General features: G+C 39.6%; 1 protein-coding gene across 5 annotated transcripts in view; it reads left to right on the forward strand.

Annotated features, from left to right (window-relative positions):
• The first annotated feature begins 405 nt into the window (after nucleotides 1-405).
• RIC8B (RIC8 guanine nucleotide exchange factor B) overlaps nucleotides 406-21298 on the forward strand; it is a 100569-nt gene continuing 79676 nt past the window's right edge. For 2 of the 5 annotated variants that reach the window (XR_010663614.1, XR_010663617.1), the window contains exons 1-2: nucleotides 406-775; nucleotides 8920-8967. Coding sequence is in view for 2 of the 5 variants with exons in the window: in XM_065938423.1 (XP_065794495.1) it covers nucleotides 692-775; nucleotides 8920-8967 (132 nt within the window). In the remaining 3 variants the exon portion in view is untranslated. The remainder of the gene's footprint in view (nucleotides 776-8919; nucleotides 8968-21298) is intronic. The other 3 variants (XR_010663619.1, XM_065938423.1, XM_065938424.1) reach the window with 3 other exon arrangements.

The raw sequence follows: 21298 nt of genomic DNA on the forward strand, positions 1-21298 counted from the left end.
GCAGAGCCGACGTCTGGACCCTCCCCCTAACGGTCTCCGGGCCTCTGGCCTCAGGCGGCCGCTGAACTCCCGTTTCCGGCCTTTGCAAGACCACAGTTCCCAGCATGCCTTCGGCGGGAAGTCTTTCCCGCTGGATGACTACGAGTCCCGACATGCCATTCGGCACTCCAGTAGATTAGATGGAAGAGTGGAATGACCCCGTCGCACGCAGGGAATTGTAGTTCATTTAGCTGGTGGCTCTTAGAGGGGCGGGGAAGAGCCGGGTCGCTCTCGTCAGCTGAGGAGAATGATTCATAGAGGAGGGTCAGGAGAGAACATCTCTGTCTGTGAAAGCCCACTTAAAAGGCTGGACTGTTCTCCGAGGGAGGGAGAGGCAGGGGAGCAAGCAGGGTCTCGTGCCTGACCCTCAACGTTAGGCCATCCGCCAGGCCTCTACCGAGTACTGGGCCTTGTCAGGGGTGGCGGCAAAGCGCCGGTTGCTGGGGGACCGGTGACGTCGCGGGGTGAAAGTTGAGGGGCGGTGACGTCGGGCCTGCCCGGGCGGAGGCTGGCGGGCTGGAGGCAGAGGGAGGGAGGGAAGGAGGGAAGGAAGGAAGCTGGGAAGAAGCGAGCGAGCGGGGGCGCGAGGCGTTTACCTGGAGGCAGCGGCTTGGGCGCGCAGAGCGGCCGCGGCTCCCCCGCACCTGCGGCCATGGATGAGGAGCGCGCCCTCTACATCGTCCGGGCCGGCGAGGCGGGGGCTATCGAGCGGGTCCTGAGGGATTACAGCGATAAGGTAAAGAGCCCTGGCCCGGGCGTGCGGTGTAGCACCCTTGGGCCGCCCCCCCGGGCTTGCATATCGCATCCCTCCCAACCCCCCCCTCACGCCGGGGATGCGCGTTGCTCTCCCCCGAAAACGTTTCCGGCTTGGGCATGCGTGTTTGTGCCCCCAGCCTTTTCCATCCGTGCATGCTGAATCCCCCCTGCCCCCACCCTGGCGCCCACCACTCTGATTCCGGCCCAGCAGCTTGTTCCACGGTCCTCTTCCCAAGCGTGCAAGTCACACCCCCGGAATCCGTGAATGTCTGTCTGTGCCCTGTGCCCCACTCTTGGATGCAGAAATGCACGCGAGGCTTCCTCACCTGCATAGCATAAAAATATGTGTTTCTTTGCATAAACACGGCCTTTGACATGCTTAAGACGTATCGGCCACGATGGCAGTTCTTTATAGACGTACAGCACTGTACAGTTTTCAAGGCGTGATGTCTCATATATGGTCTAACTTGATTCTCAGAATATTTGTAGAGTAGATAGTATCAACCTTCCCATTTTCTAGATGAGAAAACCGAGGCACGAGGAACTGAAATCACGTCAAGGTCGTGGACCTACTGTGTTGTACCTGGGAGGAGACAAACTCCTAATAATACCTGTTATTTGTATCGCATTATCAGCTTTCCCATCCTTTATCTTATTTAATCTTGACAGCCGTCCTGTGAGGTTTTATCTGCGTTTTGCAATTGAGATTCTAGATCGGTTAAGTAACTTGCCCAAGGTCATACTTCTGAGCTGGGATTCCAACCTAGGTCTTCAAACCATTCATTATTCTTTCCACTTTACAACTCTACACTAAAAAGGTATCTTCTTTTATATCCCAGTCATTTCTCTGAATGTCTCTTCAAGAACCGTTAGCTCTCCATTACTTTTCCTTCCAGGAGTTGTGCAAGCTCTCTTCTAAAGGTGACATACCACACCTTTATTCTTCCATTTAGAAGACTACTTTGTAGAAATGACTGACTTCTGTGAAAACACACCCAGCACCATGTCACATCCTAGATATAACATCTTTCTTCCTTTCATTTGCTTCCATTCATAATTTCTGTGTTTGCTATGTGCCCACCACTGCACTAACCTATGCTTTGCATCACGGAGCTGCCAGTATGCCATTTCTGCCCTATGTGGAGAATATCCAAAAATCAGGCAACTTCACTCCCTTTTGATCTTCTCAACAATCCTGTGAGGAAAGTGACTGTATTCCCTGTTTCACAAATGAGAAAATTTATAATGTTGTTGCCCGAAGTCCAAACAGTCATTGAGAGATGGGGCTGAGATTTGAATCTCGGTTTTCTGATTGCTCTTTTACAGTACTATGCTGCTTTCTTTGGGAGGCTGCATGGATTCAGTTATCCTCATATCTTAGCTTCTTCAGTCTCTGATATGCTTTATTGTTACATATCTGCTTAACTTAGGAGAAATTCATTTAATGCACAGGTGTACATATTGTGGAGATTATGGTCGTCCCTTGGTATCTGCTGGGGATTTGTTCCAGGACCCTTTGCCTCCCTCGTGGATACCAAAATTCATGGATGCTCAAGTCCCTTATATAAAATTGCATGTTGTTGTTGCTTAGTTGCTCAGTCATGTCCAACTCTTTTGTGACCCCATGGACTATAGCCCACCAGGCTCTTCTGTCCATGGGATTTTCCAGGCACAAATACTGGGGTGGGTGCCATTTTCTTCTCCAGGGGATCTTCCCAAAACAGGGATTGAACCCGCATCTTCTACATTGGCATGCAGATTCTTTACCACTGAGCCACCTGAGAAGCCCATAAAATGGCATGTGTGCTGTGTGCTCAGTCGCTCAGTCATGTCCAACTCGTTGCAGCCCCAAGGACTGTAGCCCACCAGGCTTCTCTGCCCATGGAATTTTCCAGGCAAGAAAACTGAAGTAGGTTGCCATTTCCTACTCCAGAGGAATCTTCCTGACCCAGGGATCAAACCTGCATCTCTTGTGTCTCCTGCATTGGCAGGCAGATTCTTTACCACTAGCACCACCTGGGAATAACCTATTCACATCCTCCCTTATACTTTGAATCATCTCTGGATTGCTAATAATACAATGTAAATGCTATGTAAATAATTGTAAATACAATGTAAATACTGTATAGCTAGTTGCCCATTAATTCAACTTTTGCTTTTTGGAGCTTTTCCAGTTTTGTTTTGTTTTTTTCCTTCAAATACTTTTGATCCATGTTTGACTAAATTCATGGATGTGGAACCTGCAGATATGGAGGCCCGACTGTATATTCATGCAACTTGATTTATAATTGCTTTCCAAAAAAGACTTGAGGCAGCTACAAACAGATTTTCAAAAGAACAAAATGCAACAGAAAACTTGGCTGTTGTGTTGAATCACCAGGTGTTTATTTAGCACTTATATCCCAGGTATCCAGCAATAAATAGAAATTTTCTTCTGTAGGAAGGGAGGAGGAAAAAACTTCTACCTGGATCTCATCACCTCCTTCAATATTTCTCCTCTTCACGACTAAAGTAGTTAGAACTCCAGATTTGCTTCCTCCAGTTTATCTCTTCCTTTCCTTGGTCTCCCTCCAGGTTAGTTTCATTTACTACTCCTGGCCAAGTGCTATCAGAGCTTAAGTTCTGAACTTTCACTTTGGGAATGGTTTTAAAGTTGTAATGCCCAATGTGTATAGTTTTGGGGTGGTATACTGGGGGCCAGCCTTGAGAATGCTGTGGCTTGATGTGAACTGGGTCGGCCAACTCCTTCAGAAAAGAACTTTCATGTTTAATGCTGATTACAGTTGATCCAGAGAACAAAGAAAATAGCTGCGTTTCATGTTGGCAGTGGGGCTTTGCTCCTCAAGGGAAGAGACTTTAGAGGCAGATGAAGAAGAAGGGGAAGTATGGTTGTAGTGGTCTGGCAATAAGAATGAGGAGGTCAAATTAATCGTCTCACTCTCTGGGAAATGGAATCTGAAATTCTAAAAATGTGCCTGGGTCTACCATGTGCCTCGTTTTCTTTATCTGGAAAAATGGATGAGAAATGTTTAGAATGAAATGATTATGAGGCATTAAAGAGTCTAACCAAGAAGGGAAATGAAAGATGTAGAGAGAAAATGATTAGTTTGTTGTTCTCAAAAGGAGGCTCAAGTATTGTGGAAAGAAGGTTGAATTTGGGGTCAGATAAATCTTGCTTCAAATCTGCCATTTATTAGCTTCATGACTGTGGATAAATTATTTTAAGCCTGAGTCTCAGTTTCCTTCTGTGTAGCATAGGGTTCCATCACCTAAGTTATTATGAGGTCTAAATTAACTGATGTATAATGCCAAATACTGTACAAGGCATCTAGGAGGCATTCCCTAATGATCAAGATTCTCACGAGGTCCTGTGGCCAGAGCACAGGTTCTGAAGCCCAATTGCCTGAACTCTGATCCCCAATTTACCATCCATGTGGTGTAGAACAAGGTACTTAACTTTACTGTCCCTCAGTTCTCTCATTTGCTAAACACAGATAATAATTGTACCTGCATCATACATTGTTGTCAGGATTAAATAAGTTATATGTATAAATCAGAACAGTGCCTGGCACTGAAGAAAAACCCATAGCTGTTAGTTCTAAACAAAAAAGTCAGGGATTAACCCTGTGGCATGGAGTTGACGTAGCCTGATTAAAAAAAAAAAATAGAGAATATACTTCAGTTTTTCTTTTTCCTTGACCCTTGGCACTTATTAATGGCTGGTAAAATACCTTGTACCCTGTTTAGAGCAACATTTACTTGTCTGGCTCCAGGTAACATCTAATTTCTACTGTGTTAAGGAGATTCTGATTTTCAAGCCTTCTTCTTTACTTCACTGATCTTGTTATCTTGTGGAGAAGGAAGATCTATCCCAGAAAAAAGGAAATTTGCCTGTTTCTCAAGGGCATAATGCAAATTGACTCAGTGTAGGAAAGTATTTTTTAAAAATAGGAAGAGTGGTTGCCCTTTTCCTCTCCTCTCAATTCCTCTGTTAGCATGTATTGAGTGCCATGTATCTTGTTCTTTTAACAGATTTAGTAGAGATATTGGTTGCCTTCATTATGATTATCAACAGTAAACAGTGATCTGGGGCCTTGAGGTGCATAAAAGTATCTTAGTTCCTTGAATCCAGGATATTTGAACTAGAAGGAACCTCAAAGATCTTTGGGTCCAATACTCTGAATTAATAGGAGAAGAAACTGGTGTAGCATCATCATCAACTATGATGATAACTACAGAGGTGGTTTGCTGCCATAGAGGCCACCTGGGCATATGATTACCCCTTGGCAAGCTCCAGTAGAATTCCATTATGTAAGTATGACAGGTTTATGACCAAATGAAAGGTAAAAGTTACTTAAGATACAGACAGGTAGGTAGGTCTCTGAGATGAGTCCTCATTAGAGAGGAAAACAGCACTGATAGTAGTGAGGTGTGTTTATGTGCTAGAAGAATCCAATTGATAGGGACCTGATTTGGAGACAGTTCTAGAAAAACAGCCTCCACGTTTGAATAGGGTGTATAAACATCCTGGACCATGTAAGAGGACATTTTGTTTTACACTCTGAGGCTGAGTTCTGACTCTTTGGGTTCATCCTGAAGATTTCTGATGAGGAGTACGAGTAGGGGCTGTCCCTTTGTTGTCCATGTTCTTATTTCCAGATTGGACTATATAATCTCAGTCACTGGGCTTTAGTTCTAGAAATAACCTCTGTTCTGAAACACAGCACCGCACACACACACGCAGAGACAGACACCATTCCAGTTAGGTTGATTCCTTTGCATTGGTACTGTTTGAGTACATCTTTGGAAATCTATGAAATAAATCCTAGCTGTCTAGTGGATCAGTATTTGGCCAGATGCCTCACCATAGACTGTGCAGTAACAACAGTAGTGTCTGCTTATTGAACACCTGCAATGTGCAAGGTGCTATACACAAAGATAAGGAAACTCTTGACAGGTAGTAAAGTTGAATAACTTGACCAAGGTCACACTTTCAGTAAACAGTGGGACTGGGCTCAAACCAGTGCTTTCTGACTATTGAGCCTAGCCTATTCATGGGATGTGAAACCTGGGTCGGGGGGAGCTGAGGGGAGTCCTCAAGAGCTGGATGGGTTACTGAGCTGTTACTAACTTACTTGGTCTCTAAAGTTTTACTGTTCAGTTCATATTTGACTTGTTGCTCCTGTTCATCTGGAAATTAAGCATGTAAAGAAGGTGACGTGGTTGACTGTTGGCCAGCAGTTCTAGAAAGGCATCCACAGCCAGAAACGCTGGATCCGCGTCCCTTTCAGCCTCAGAAGGGGGAGAGAAGAGCTGTGCTGTGCGTGCTTAGTCGCTCAGTCGTGTCCGATGCTTTTCAACCCCGTGGACTGCAGCCCACCAGGCTCCTCTGTCCATGGGTTTTCTCCAGGCAGGAATACTGGAGTGGATTGCCATGCCTTCCTCTAGGGGATCTTCCCAACCCAGGATTTGGACCCATGCAGGCAGATTCTTTCATGTCTGAGCCACCAGGGAAGCCCGGTACAGAATAGGTTAGGTATGATCTAAGTTGGATAAGAGAAGCCTGCCTTAAAGAAGGCAACATCTTTAAATCCAAACAACCTTAGGGATCTGAGTTTCTGAATAGATTGGCATGTTCTAAATTCAATTTATTGCCTCACAATGTAGAAACCTTTTAAAAAATATTTTCATAACTTAGTGAGGGTCTTTCTAAAAGATGATTTGTTTTTCTGTTCCTTACCACAAATGCAAAAAAAAAGTTTAGGAGGACTATTATATTGGCAACTAGGTATATTTATTCCAGATAATATATGGAATTAATATTTCACATATGATGGCAAAAATTAAGCTTTCTTAGTTCTAAATGCAATTATGTATTTTCATTTGTAGTGAACCTTTATTAGGCTTCAGTTTATAACCAACAGAACAATCTACTGATTCTTTATCTTTTATTCAGTGTTAGTTTTTACTAAACCTTGGGTCTGTAAATTTCTAAGTTAAAGCTTTTGTTCTTCCTTCCTTTTCTTCTTTCTTTTCTTGTTTGTTTATTAATTCATTTACCTGTTAATTTTTTTTCTTTTAATAATAAAAACAATATACCAACAAGTTTTGTCAAAGGAACCACCAGAAATTCCACCAACCCTGTATAGTTTTTATTTTTGCATTTTTAACACTCAAGCCTTTGTTTGAATGCATCCATCCATACATTGATATAGATACTGTCATCGTAGACATACAATTTGATATTTTACTATTTTTACAGTTATTGTCATAAAATAATTTTCCATGTTGTTACAGAACTTTTTAGCCATCTTTAAAAAAACTGCAGTATGATAATGTTTCAGATGAATGCACAGTAATTTACTTAATCAGTTTCCTGTTGTTAGATATTCAGGTTGTCTCTTTTTTTCTTTTGTAACATTTGATAACACTGCAGTGAATATAATTTTTCTGCCCTTTGGGTGATTTCATTAGGATAAATTTCTAGGAGTAGATGTTCTGGGTCAAAAGGATATGAATATTTTTATGGTTGCTATTATGTGTTGCCAAATCACTTTCATTTTTTGAAGATGGTGTCAATTTATACTGCCTCCAGCAATATTACACGTGGATTACTGAAGCCCATTTCTCAGAGAGCTTTATGTCCTCAGCCTTGTTCTCCTTTGATCTGGTCTGTAGGCTACTGCTCAAAATATTCTTCCAGAATAAGCTACTGTTTACACCTCCTTCAGAGTCTTCCCCTGGTGGCCTGTCACCTTTATGTCAGTTCAGGTATAAATTTTTAAATCCAAACCCTCACCCTCTGACATCCATTTTAATTGTTTTGCAAGCCATATATGAGGCAGCTTCTCTTTAGGTTTCCTCAAATGGCCCTTCTCTATTACCTCTAAGTCTTCCCTCTGACCATTTTGTACTTCAGAACTGCTTCTCTGTCAACATTTCTCAATCTCATTTAATTTCAAAAATCGCTTCTTCTACAAAGCTGTCAATGCAGAACCACCTGTAATGATAATATCTTTAGTACTTACTGTATTTAACTCCTGATGGGTTGCCAATAAATGTTTGTCAGTGTTGCCAATGAGAAATCCAAAGGAAAGGCAGAGAGATGTTCAGTAAAGTTTTTTTTTTTTTTAAAGGAAAAAACTTAGAGGATTCTTAAGTACACTTGGCTTTCTTGAATAAAACTTGAGAAGAGAATGAGGAACTTTATGCTCTATTTTTTGGGTTACTGCCACTCTCTGATGGTGGACAACTTACTCCATTCTCTGTTTCAGCTACAGAGAAAAAATAGTGTTGCCAATCATTTCAGGAGAGTTGTGACCCTCCTTTTCTTTCAGTTATTTTTTTCTCAATATCATTGGCATCATCATCATTATCATCCTAATGCTAACTGTTTACTATGTACTAGGCACTCAGATGGTACACTATATGCCTTAGCGGCTTTAACCCTCACAGCAGCTTTGTGAAGTAGGTACCCCTCTTTTCACATGAGAAATACAGTTATAATTTGTTACTTGCTTAACTAGTAAGTGGTGGAACCATGGTGTAAACTCTCATTTTTACAGAATTACTGTCCTTCCCTATCTACGATTCTCTGATGATTTCTTAGTGTGTTTGATATAGTACAAACTCCTGAACAACATTGGAAGATCCTTCCAAATCTCTGTCTAGTCTACTTTCCCATTCTTTCTTTCTCCATTTCTGTCATCCTCTAACATGTGTCCTGTGTTTCATTCCAACAGAGCTGCTTATTTCACAAATATATCATACCATTTCACACATGAGCCTTTGTTTCTGTCCCTAGAATGCTTTCATTTGCCTCCTGGCAAACTCCTATTCATCCCTCAAGGTCCAACTCAAATGCTTTATACTCTATGCAAAGCATTCCAGATTTCCCTGGGTGGTTTGTGGCTCGGTACTCTGTTCTTTTCTGTATATATTTTTGCTTTAGTCTTTTTGTACTGCTTTATAGTTATTTGCTTACTTCTCATTTTCTTTAGTAAGAATATTGAGGTGATTTGGGAAGACAACTTTTTTTAATAGACATCAGATATTTTTTAACATAGCCAAAATGAAAAATCTGTATATTTAAAATGACATTGTTTCCCTTTTTTCCCTCTTCAGCATAGGGCTACTTTCAAATTTGAATCAACAGATGAAGATAAAAGAAAGGTAAGCCTTGGTTTTACTTTGTGTGGTGTGTGTGTCTGTGTGTATTTTCATTCACGGCTTTATAACAGTGGACTTGATTTCATCTGATGGGTTAGTTTTCAGTTTCCCCTGAGTTTGGTTTTTAGGAACTCTGAGAAGAAAGACAAGTGCCAGGTTTAGTATGAATTACACACAACACCCTCCTGCTCCATCCCCATAGGACCATTACACTTGCATAAATCAGGGGAATGGGAAGGGTTCAGAGGGGACCCTCCCCCATATCTTCTCCTCTCCAGAGATTGGCTTTGTTTGGTGGCAGGGTTGCAGGCTGCCAAAAATTGCTAATATTATAAAGTCAAGCTTGACTTGGGTTAAGTTTTGGGGAAACAGCTATTGATGCTGCTGTGCCTCAACCACATATTGTTCTCCGTGCTGGCAGCTTTTTTTGTAGCTAGCAATCATCTTGGTCACTGACTTCACAGGTAAAGAGGAAAATGGGATCAAGAGGCTCATCACTAGAGGAGTTACTATAAGAGAGGGTGCATCAGAGATCGGATCATGAAATGTCACATTGGCCTGTTGGGGTAGCTTGTGGTTGCTTTACTTAGTTGATTAGAACGTGATGTTCAAGGAGAAGCTCACCAGTTCAGGCTCAGTGTTTCCTGGGCCCTGTACTTCTGTCCTTAGCCTTACAAACATTAAGACCAGGTGAGAGAGCATGACTGAATCTTTGTAAACCCATGATTGCTGCTGGAAAAATAGCTTAAGTCCAGTCCTTTGCTGGTAATGGTTTGATCATACCTTGAAATCATCCCTCTCTTCACATCTACTCCCATATTTAATGACAACATCCTACTCATTTTGCCTCTTAAGATTTCTCTGTGCATTCCCTCTTTAATCCCAGCCCTTGTTCATACCTTCATCTGGACTACTGTACCAGTTTCCTAACTGTTCATTCTTTTTCCAGTTATGCGCCCTTCCAGTCCATTGTCCTTAATTCTATAACAGCAATCTGATTGTGTCACTCCCAACCTTGAAACCCTTGAGTGACTTTCTTTGTCTATAGGATAAAGTTCAAGCTTCTTATCATGACCTCGATGCTCAGTGATCTGAAGTTTGCCTGCTTTTGCAGCCTGTTGCTTACTTCTGTCCCTTGTAATTTATGCTCTAGCAACATGAAATGTTTCCAGTTACAAACACATATACATCCCTTCTGTTTCCTACTTCCTATTGTTGCATGTGGTGTTTGCTGCCTGGAATGCCCTCTTGTATATTTCTTCACCCTTTCAGCTGTTTAATTCCTACTCAGCTCTAGGAGCTTCTCCTTCAGGAAACCTCCTCTGGCATTCCTATTAGGGTGAAGTGCCCCTTTTCAGTATTCCTATAAAATTTTATGTAAATCTCTAATCCTATGCTTATTATTTGTTTCTTAATTTTATATGTGTGTATGTGTGTTTCTCATTGTTAGACTCTGTGAACTCCCTGAAGAGTGATGCTATGATAACATTTATCTTTATATCCTCGGCATCTAGAATGCCCAACACAGAACAGGTACTCGAAAAGTTATATTGAATGAGTGACAAGGAGTATAAACTTTGGAAGTTAAAGATTTACTCTGATTTTCTTTTGCATTTAAACAATGTAAACAAGACTAGAATACCTTTTAGAACAGTGTTCTCAGCCAGGGATGTGCTGTTTGGGGAGCTTTTTCAACAGGCCTGCTCAGGCCCCATCACTGTCTATCGAGTCAGAATTTGGGGGATGGAATCCAGGCATGTGCATTTTGATAAACGGTTTTCAGGAAATAAGTACCTTACTCACTTGGTGGGAGTAGAAAATAACACAAGTCCCTGTGGAATAGAAGCTAGTTATATCTATCAAAATTACAGATGCATTTTGCCCTTTGACCAAGCAATGTCACTTTTAGATCTCTTCTGTAGATAGATTGAAATAAAGTAAGCAGAGTTACTCATTGAAGCTTTGTACATAATAGCAGATGATTGGAAACAATAAAGCCTCCAGGAAGCAGGGAATATTTGTAGAAACTTACAGAGATTTGCATAATGGAATACTGCACTGTGGTCAAAGAGAGAGGGAGAGGGAGGAGAGAGACTATTATGTGCTAATGGGAGAGATGGTCAAGTGAGAAGGAAAAAGAAGCCAGGTGTTAAAAAAAAGAATTTTTTAGGTATTCAGGCTAGGAAGGCAGCTGCTGTTTAGTTTAGTTGAGATAATCCATACTATATCCATAGATTTGTGGTACCTTGTGGATCTGACACTAGAATCTTTGACAGTGCTTTCACTAGTCAAAGTAAATGCATACAGAGATTTCCCTCCCTCCATACGGTTTTCAGTTAAGGGAAGAAAAATTCCTACACAGTTGCTAGTAAAGCATGTTTATTTCCTGTAGGTTAGTAGCAAAACTTAACATTATCAAGGTATTGTCTTTTACTGCCTTTTAGATTTTTTGTGACCATAACTACTGTACTGGTGTTAATTTTGGTTTAGTATATAGATTGCTGCTTCCTGGGAGGTCTGATATAAACAGATGTCATTAGGGACCTAGCTAGGTAATCTTCATTAATGTAAAAACATTGGCAAACAAAACTATTTCAGTCTCCAAAGGTTAAAACCATTAGTGACTCTTTCATGCCTAAGGCCCATAAAGACTTTGAAATCAAAATTATTGGACTTTTCTAAAGGATCTGTATCCTAACAGCTTTTTAAGTTCTCAGTGTAGAGAGACGTGGAATAATAGGCATGTCTCCACATTAAACCCAGTCTTAAAATAGGAGGAACTCAAATTACCATCCAATTTGCTTTCCTGCTCTAGTTCTCTTTTTCTCTTTTCTAAACATGTCTCTGGAGCCTTCTACCAGTTTGTTGGTAACAGCATCACCCCTTTCCATAAACTACAGGTGCTGTTGCTCTGAAAAACACACCTCTCTTATGTAAAACCTTATGACAACCAATAAGTAGATGTAAGGGAACAGAGCCTTTCAAAAAATAAAACTGATTATGTGAACTTTCTAGGAATTGGTTATAAAGTAATGATCCTTAGACCTAATTCCTAACATTTGTGTAGCATTTTACATTTTTATAAGGATTTGCTTTTCAGTAGTAAATAGTAATGATACAAGTATGGAGAGACTATTGCCATACCAATTTTATGGGTAAGAAAACTGAGGCTCATGTTAATGACAACTTGCTAACACTCAAACGTCACTAGTAAGTGGTGGAGCCTCACACGGAGAACAGATTTTCTTGCTATTATGTGCAGCTCCTCACTGCTTAGTGCTCCATGGCTCCCACTCATTATCACTTGAGGTATGTTTCAGAAGGTTTGAAATTATGACTCAGTACCTTGTTTTATCTCTTATACCTTGAGACACCATTTAGGCAACTAGACTAGACTTAAATAGAAAAATATCAAAGGAAATTACCAACTGCTGCTGCTGCTGCTAAGTCACTTCAGTCGTGTCCGACTCTGTGCGACCCCATAGATGGAAGCCAACTAGGCTCCCCCGTCCCTGGGATTCTCCAGGCAAGAACAGTGGAGAGGGTTGCCATTTTCTTCTCCAACTAGGAGTGCTTAAATTTTTCCAGAGAAGTAAAGACAGACACATTTCTGATGTTTGTGCATAGAATGCAAATAATTCCAGGTGCATGTGGCTCTTGATATATTTGGGTGTAAGCACCTGTGATTACTGAAGCATTTACTTTACATCTTCTCTACCTAAATAGATGGCTATGACTATATACCAACTCATAAACAAATGTATCATGCAAATATGTAGGATGGAGGAAGGTATGATGAATAATCTGAAATTTTACATCTTAAGGAAATGAAAACTCTTATATTGGTTTCTGAAGCACAGCTGATCTCAAGGCCAATAAAGAGAACTAATTGCAATAAATATTGAAAAATACCTATCATAAAATGATTAAAAGAATTGCAGCTCTTTCACCTATAAGACTACAACCATATCAAATGCAGAAAACTTCAGTTGTTGTCTGAGATAAACGTTTAGGTATTTAGTTATTTTCCTGAAAAGAATCAAGTTAAAAATAGTTAAATTTCAAGCATTTATTTCATTAGCTTCAAACTGACATAGGTAAGTTCATATATCTGTGAAGGTATAGGGTAATTACTGAGTTGAGAACTCTTTGAGGACAAAAATTCTAACTTACTTTTCTTTGTACTTATAGTCCTTGGCACTGCATGTGGCACAAAATAGGCACCTACAATACATACTTGTTAAATGAATAAAGGGGATTGGGGATTGAGTGGAGACCAGAATTCTTATGACTTGTACATATGGTTTGGTTTTGAGTTTGATATTTTCTTAAGTAGGCAGTAGATTCTCAAGCACTTTTCATACTGTTGTTTACTGAAAATGCAGAATACAAAAATATTCATGCAGTGGGATCACAACCATGTAAAACTAATAAAAAGTATACAAAGAAAAATGTCTATAAGGAAATTCACTAAATAGTGGCTTTGTATTATCACTGTGGATGATATTTTCATTTCTCTTTTCTATATTTTAAACTTTTTCATTACAGTAGATCAAGTATAAGAATATGATGATAACATATGTGATAATATATTCTTTCAGAGTTATGTGATTTGGGATGTAAGCAAAGACCAATATATTTTTAAATCATTTATTCTCTCTAAAATTGGCCCTTTGTGATTATCTTACATACTCCTTTTGGGGGAACATAAAAGTGTTATTAGGTTTGGAGATAGTATCCCTTGTGGAGCTGGTTTATGGAGTGAAATAAATTTATTTGAACACAAAAGTCCATTCTACCATTTGAAATATTTCTTCTTTTTTCCACAAAGTTGGATGTACTTGGCATATTAGTAGAGATCTCTGTAGTCCACAAATATTTTTTCAGTAATTCCTGTGTGCCAGGTCCTGTGTTAGGCCTTGGTTCCTAAGTTGGCTATTTTCCTATGGTGTTTGGTTTGGCATTTCTCAGCTACAGATGCATACTGAGGGTTGTCATTGTGGACTATAGAAAATGAATGGGTAATTTTCCATATTAGAGTCCCCCAAAGAAAATGTGCCAAGATAGAACCATCAGTCGTATACTGTGAATCCATGCTTAGGAATAGCTTGAGGGATGAATGCTTGTTCTAAAAGCCTTTTACATTTAGCATAGTTGTTTGAAATTGTTAAACTCCAATTTTCACCAAAACAAAACAAGCTTTGTGTGTTTTGCAAATTTGACTCAAATTTTATTTGATGTCTTCACTTTGATATATGATGCAAGTTCGGTTCTCATTTAGAAACCAATAACTTTAAAGATAGTCATTTTTAACATCTCGATTTCTTTAAAACACACAAACACACATATTACCAAATACATTCTAAAACTTTTATTTTTAAAGTTTCTATCCAGCTGGATCTGGCATAAAACTTGACCAGAAGGGCTGAATTATATCATAGGCCAGGATGAATGCCTCACAGTAGTTCAGAAGTAAAATAATTTAGACTTCATTCCAGACTCCTTTTTTTATTTTAGATGTGTTGCCAAGGTATTGAAGGACTAAATGTAGGGAGAAAGAACAGAACAGCCTTCTGATTTAGTAAGCCTTAGATGTGACAGTCCATACGTGATCTCTGTATGGATCACTTTCTGCCTGGGAATGTTAAGAGTAGTATCTCTAATTTGTACTTTAGCGTTTCAGATCCTTTTTCTCATATAAAAAACTCAGCAAGAAGTTCTGCTTCCGGCCATGCAGTGTGAGAGCTTTATGAACCTGCTCCTCAATGAAACTGGTTATTTAAACAATAACAACAACAGCCATTTAAATTATCTGGAAATAGTCCTAAAAGCATGGAATCATTGAAGGAACACGTATTCAGGAAAATATATTGAAAGTCAGAAAAGTGAAAATCTGTGGTATTTGAACTGAGACCTGCTCCCTTACTTCCCACTTTCAGTGGAGTGAGATGGAAACCCTTCTCCAAACTGAGATCAAATTGCCAACATCCCTTGGATCATAGAAAAAGCAAGGGAATTCCAGAAAAACATCTATAAAATGTTTTTATAATATTTTCTAAATGTTATAAAATAATTCTGCTTCATTGACTATGCTAAAGCCTTTGACTCTGTGGATCACAACAAACTGTGGAAAATTCTTAAAGAGATGGAAATACCAGACCACCATACCTGCTTCCTCAGAAATCTGTTTGCAGGTCAAGAAGCAACAGTTAGAACTGGACATAGAAATAGAGACTGGTTCAAAATTGGGAAAGGAATGTGTCAAGGCTGTATATTGTCACTCTGCTTATTTAACTTCTATGCAGAGTACATCATGCAAAATGCAGAGCCAGATGAATCACAAGCTAAAATCAAGATTGCTGAGAGAAATATCAACAACCTCAGATAGGCAGATAACATCACTCTAATGGCAGAAAGCAGAGAACTAAAGAGCCTCTTGATAAGGATGAAAGAGGAGAATGAAAAAGCTGGCTTAAAACAGCATTCGAAAAAGTAAGATCATGGCATCTGGTCCATCACTTCATGGCAAATTGATGGGGAAAAAGTGGAGACAGTGGCGGATTTTATTTTCTTGGCTTCCAAACTCACTGTTTGGATGGTGACTGCAGCCACAAAATTAACTTTTGTTCCTTGGAAGAAAAGCTGTGAACAACCTAGGCAGCTTATTAAAAAACAGAGAGACATCACTTTGCCAACAAAGGTCTGTATAGTCAAAACTGTCTTTTTTCTAGTAGTCATGTATGGATGTGAGAGTTGGACCATAAAGAAGGCTGACCATCGAGGAATTAATGCTTTCCAGTTGTGCTGGAGAAGACTCTTGAGAGTCTCTTGGACAGCAGGGAGATCAAACCAGTCAATCCTAAAGGAAATCAACCCTGAATATTCATTGGAAGGATAATGCCGAAGCTCCAATACTTTGGCCACCTGATTCGAAGTGCTGACTCATTGGAAAAGACTCTGATGCTGGGAAAGATTGAGGACAGGAGGAGAAGGGGATGACAGAGAGTGAGATGAGATGGTTGGATGTCATCACTGACTTGATGGATATGAGTTTGAGTAAGCTCTGGGAGATGGTGAAGGACAGGGAAGCCTGGAGTGCTGCAGTCCATGAGGTTGCAAAGAGTTGGACATGACTTAGTGACTGAACAACAGCAAACTGATGGAGCCAAGATCAGAGCTCCTGCTTTCCTCAGTCCTCAGTTGGAAGGCTCACTAACCAGTAGGGACAGGGGTAAGGCCAGCATTCCTCATCCTGCCCCAGCCACATGTCACTGAGACAAAATTCTGGGTGAGTTATAGCTGAGAGATGGGGTCTCTCTTCTTTCACTCAGTCTCCACTTGTGGATCATGGGCTCTACCTTGAGTAAGGCAACATTGAGAATATTGGGTCACCAACTGCCCTTGCCCTGGCTGGTGGGACAAACAGATTCCACCTTGGAAGGCAAATTGAGGCGTTTCGGGCCTGCTACTCCCCTGTCTCCTCCAGTTGAACTCTCAAGGAGGTGTCACCCAGAAAGAAGCATGCTGTTGTCTCTGCCCTCAGCATCAGAACCAAGGTTCAGGAATTTTGCCAAGAGAAACAAGCAGACCTTATAACCGTAAGCTCTGAATCTGTCCCCAGAGGGACCAACTTTTTGCAACAGTGTGAAGTTCCTGCCTGAAGGTATGGGTTGCAGTGAAAGGAGAAGGAGTTGGGAGGAGACTGACATATTGATTGGAGTTATAGGGCTAACCAGAAGTCTAGCTAGTTTGCTAGAAAGGAAGGAGGAAAGACAGCTGGGAGGAACCTTCCTGTAATTAGAACAAATCTTAAATATGTACCTCAGGAACTATCTCTTCAAAGGAACTGTAATAAATTGGTTCAGTCTGTAGAGCAATTTATGCCCCAGGACATTGTTGAAGACAATAGATCAATCATTCTGCAGTTAGTGGAGCTTAACAGCTGGGTGTGGTCAGGGAAGAGAAAGTCAAAGAGAGGCCTGCCAAAGCCACTGTCATCCCAGGATGACTGTAGCACACAAAAGGGTGAGTCCCAAGAGGAGCTACATCTGCAGGGAGGAGGAGGAAAATACACTCAACTGAAATAATTCATCCAGTCACTGAGCAAATAAGAAAAATAACAATAGCAAATCTCGGATGACATAGGCAATACCCAGTGTTGATGTATTATCTAAAATGTCCGACTTCAAAAAACAAAACAAAGCTATGTGAAGAAACAGGAAAGAATGACCTATACACTGGGGAAAGGCAGGCAGTGGAAACTGCCTATGAGAACAACCAGAGGGTGGATTTAACAGACAGACGTCAACATATTCATTATAAATATATTCAGAAGGGACTTCCTTTGTGGCCCAGTGGTTAAGACTCTGTGCTTTCACTTGAGAGGGCTTGAGTTTGATCCCTGGTTGGGGGAAGTTCTGCATGCTGTGTGGTGTGGCCAAAAAGAAGAAAAAATATTCAGGAAAGTAAAGGAAACCATAATTAAAGAAGTAATACAAAATTTGATGACATCACAACAAATGAAGAATATCAATACAAAGATAGAAATGATTAAAAAGAAAAGAACCAAATGGAAATTTTGGAAGTGAAAAGTACAATAATGGGAAAAAGATCAGTAAAGAGGCCCAGTGTTGGGTTCAAACTGTCAGAAGAAAGAATGAGCAAATATGAAGATAAATCAATAGTGTAAACAAGGTAAAGAACAGAGAAAAAAGAATAATGAAAATGAGTGCCTCAGAGAAATATGAGATGATGTTAATGTATCAACATACATATAATTGGAGTACCAGAAGGAGAGGAGAGAGAAAAAGGAAGAAAAAATATTTGAAGAAATGTCTAAAAACGAACTAAACTTACAGGAAAACAACTTAAATATCCAGGAAGCTCAATAATGTCTGAGTTAGAATAACCTCAAAAAGATCCATAGACACATCACAATAAAAATGCTAAAACTCAAACACAATGAGAAAATTTTGAAAGTAGCAAAAGAAAAATGGATCATCACTTACAAAATAGTCTCAATGAGATACACAGCTGACTCCTCATCAGAAATGTAGGCCTGTGGCAGTGGAATCATGTATTCAAAGAACTCAAAGAAAAAACCTCAACCAGGAATCATATCCAACAGAACTATCTTTTAACATTGCAAGGGAGATAAAAACATTTTTAGATAAATGAAAAAATGAATTTGTTCTAGACCCATCTTACAAGAAATGCTTCAAACAGAAAGCAAGTTACCTCAAACAGTGATTTGAATCCACACAAAGAAACAAAAGAGAACTAGTAAAGGTAATTATGTAATTATAAAAGATAATATAAATGCATATTTCTTCTCATTCTTTTAAATGATTTTAAAAACAGTTGTGTATAAAACAATGTCTTTAATATATTGTTCAGCTAGTAACATACAGAAACATGATATATTTGTCGGAAATAGCACAAAGGTTGATGAGAGCAAAGCTGTACTGCACTAAGGAAGTGACTCTAGATAATACAGTCACTATTTGGTTCTAGAGAACTGAAAATTATAAGTAAGAAGGCCAAAATAACAAAAGCTGTAAGTATATACCAGCTGTCCTTTCTCCTCAGTGACTTCAAAAGACAAAATTATATACCAAGTAATCATTTTTGATATGTATGACAGTAATGCCACCAAAGAGGGGAAAGGGACAGCATCATATAGAAGCAGTATTTCTACACCTCACTGGAATTAATGTAAGTTGAAGCTAATTCTGTTAAAATATATACATATATAAGCTATTTAAGTCCTAGAACAACAACTAAGGAAATGACTCAGAAAATAATTCCATTTTGTAGAAGAATACAAAATGCTATTGAAAGAAACTACAGAAGATCTAAGGGCTTCCCTCGTGGCCCAGGGGTAAAGAATCTGCCTGCTAATCAATGCAGGAGACACAGGTTTGATCCCTGACCTGGGAAGATCCCACACGCTGTGGAGCAGCTAAGCCTGTGCACCACAACTGCTGGGCCTGTGCTCTGGAGCCCGGGAGCCACAACCACGGAGCCCGGCACACTGCCGCTCCTGGGACCAGAGTGCCCTAGAGCCCGTGCTCCACACCAAGAGAGACCAACACAGTGAGGGGCATATGCAGCACAGCTGGAGAATGGGCCCCGCTCCCCACAACTAGAGAAAAGCCCATGTAGCGACGAAGACCCACCACAGCCAAATGCAAATAACTAAGATTTAAAAAGAAATTAAAGAAGGTGTAAAGAAATGAGGAAACATCCCATGTTCATAGATTGGAAGACTTATGCTCAAATGGCACTACTTCTCATTTTGATCTGTAGATTTAATGAGATACCTCTTAGAACTCTGGGTGGCTTCTTTGTACAAATTGACAAGCCAGTTCTGAGATTCATATGGAATTTCAGGGGATGCAGAAGAACCAAAACAGTCTTGAAAGGAACAGACCTGGAGAACTTACAACTCCCAACATCAAAACTTATTATAAGGCAACAGTAATCAAGACAGTGTGTAATGACACAAGGATAGATAAACATACATATGGTTGACCTTTAAGCAACTCAAGGTTTAGGGTGCCAATTCCCTGAGCAGTCAAAAACCCATGTGTAACTTTATAGTTGGTCTTTCATATCCACGGTTCTGCATCTGCAGTTTCAACCAACTGTGGATCTTGTTGTATGTATTTACTGGAAAAAAACCTGCATATAGATATAGATGTAGATCAATGGAATAGTATTGAGAGTCCAGAAATAACCAATCTGTCTGTGATAAACAGATTTTTGACAAGGGTGCCAGTATCATTTAGTGGGGAAAGAGTAATATTTTAACAAATGGCACTGAGAAACTTAGCCACATATAAAAGAATGCATTGAACCTTTACTTCACACCATGTGCAAAATTTAACTCAAGATAGATCAGACCCAAATGTAAGATCTAAAACCATGAAACTCTTAGCAGGAACGTAGGGTAAGTCTTCATGACTTGCATTTGGCAGTGGATTCTTAGATAGGACACCAAAAGCACAAGCAACCAAAGAAAAATCAATACATTAGACTTCATCAAAGTTAACTTTTGTGCTTATACTATCAAGAAAGTGAAAAGACAACCCACAGAATGGAAGATAGTATTTGCTATCATATGTCTGATAAGAGACTTGTATCTAGGATATATAAAGAACTCAATAATAAAAAGACAATTGAATTTTAAAATGGGCAAAGGATCTGAATATACATTTTTCCAAAGAAGATATACACATAGCCAATCAACACGTGATGCTCAACATCATTAACCATCAGGGGAATGAATGTCAAAATTACAATAGGATACCAGTTTATACTCACTGATATGGCTAAAATTTAAAAAGTCAGATAATAAATGTTGACAGGGATGTGGAGAAATCAGAATGCTCAAACATTACTGATAGTTTACTGCATGTAAAATGGTGTGGCCACTTTGGAAAATAATCTAGGAGTTCCTCAAAGGATTAAACCAAGTTACTGTATGGCCCAACAGTTGCACTCCTAGGTATCTACAAAAAAGAAATGAAGATATGTGTCCACAGAAAACTGTGTACTTGAATATTCACAGCAGTATTATTCACAATAGCCAAAAAATGGAACCAAACCAAATGTCTATCATTTTGTGAATAGATAATGGAATGTATTATAGCCATACGATAGAATATTACTTATCCATAAAAAAGGATAAAAGTAACTCTTGTAAGGGCTTGTAACATGGATGAACCTTGAGCATATTATGCTAAGTGAAAGAAGGAAGACACAAAAGGCTACATAATGTACAATACCATTCATATGAAATTTCTAAAATAGGCAGATCTGTAATAACAGAAAGTAGATCATTGGTTTCCCAGGGGCTAGGGAGAGCGGGGAATGGGGAGTTACTGCTAATGGGTATTGGGGTTTTTTTTGAGGATGATGAAAATATTTTAAAATTAAACAGTGATGATGGTTGCACAAGTGTGAATATGCTAAAAATCAATAAGCTGTATACTTGCTAACAGGGTAAGTTTATGATATATAAATTATGTATTGATAAAGCTGTTATTAAATACTACATGCCCACCATTCCAAGCACTATATGAATATTAACACATTTAATCCTTATAACAAAGCTAATAAATTTCTTACTTATTTTACAGATGAGGAAACTAAGGCACACAAAGAAGTTATTTGCTTAAACTAGTGAAGTAAATTACTTGCCTAAACTTGTGAAGTGGGAGGACATGATTTAAGCCTATGCAGTCTGGTCCACGGACTTTGTCCTGCACCATACTGCCACTCATTAATAATTGAGTTGACCTGTTGTATAGCTTATGAATTGATTCTGTTT

Source organism: Muntiacus reevesi, chromosome 1, assembly GCF_963930625.1.
Source record: "Muntiacus reevesi chromosome 1, mMunRee1.1, whole genome shotgun sequence".
Classification (NCBI taxonomy): Eukaryota; Metazoa; Chordata; class Mammalia; order Artiodactyla; family Cervidae; genus Muntiacus; species Muntiacus reevesi.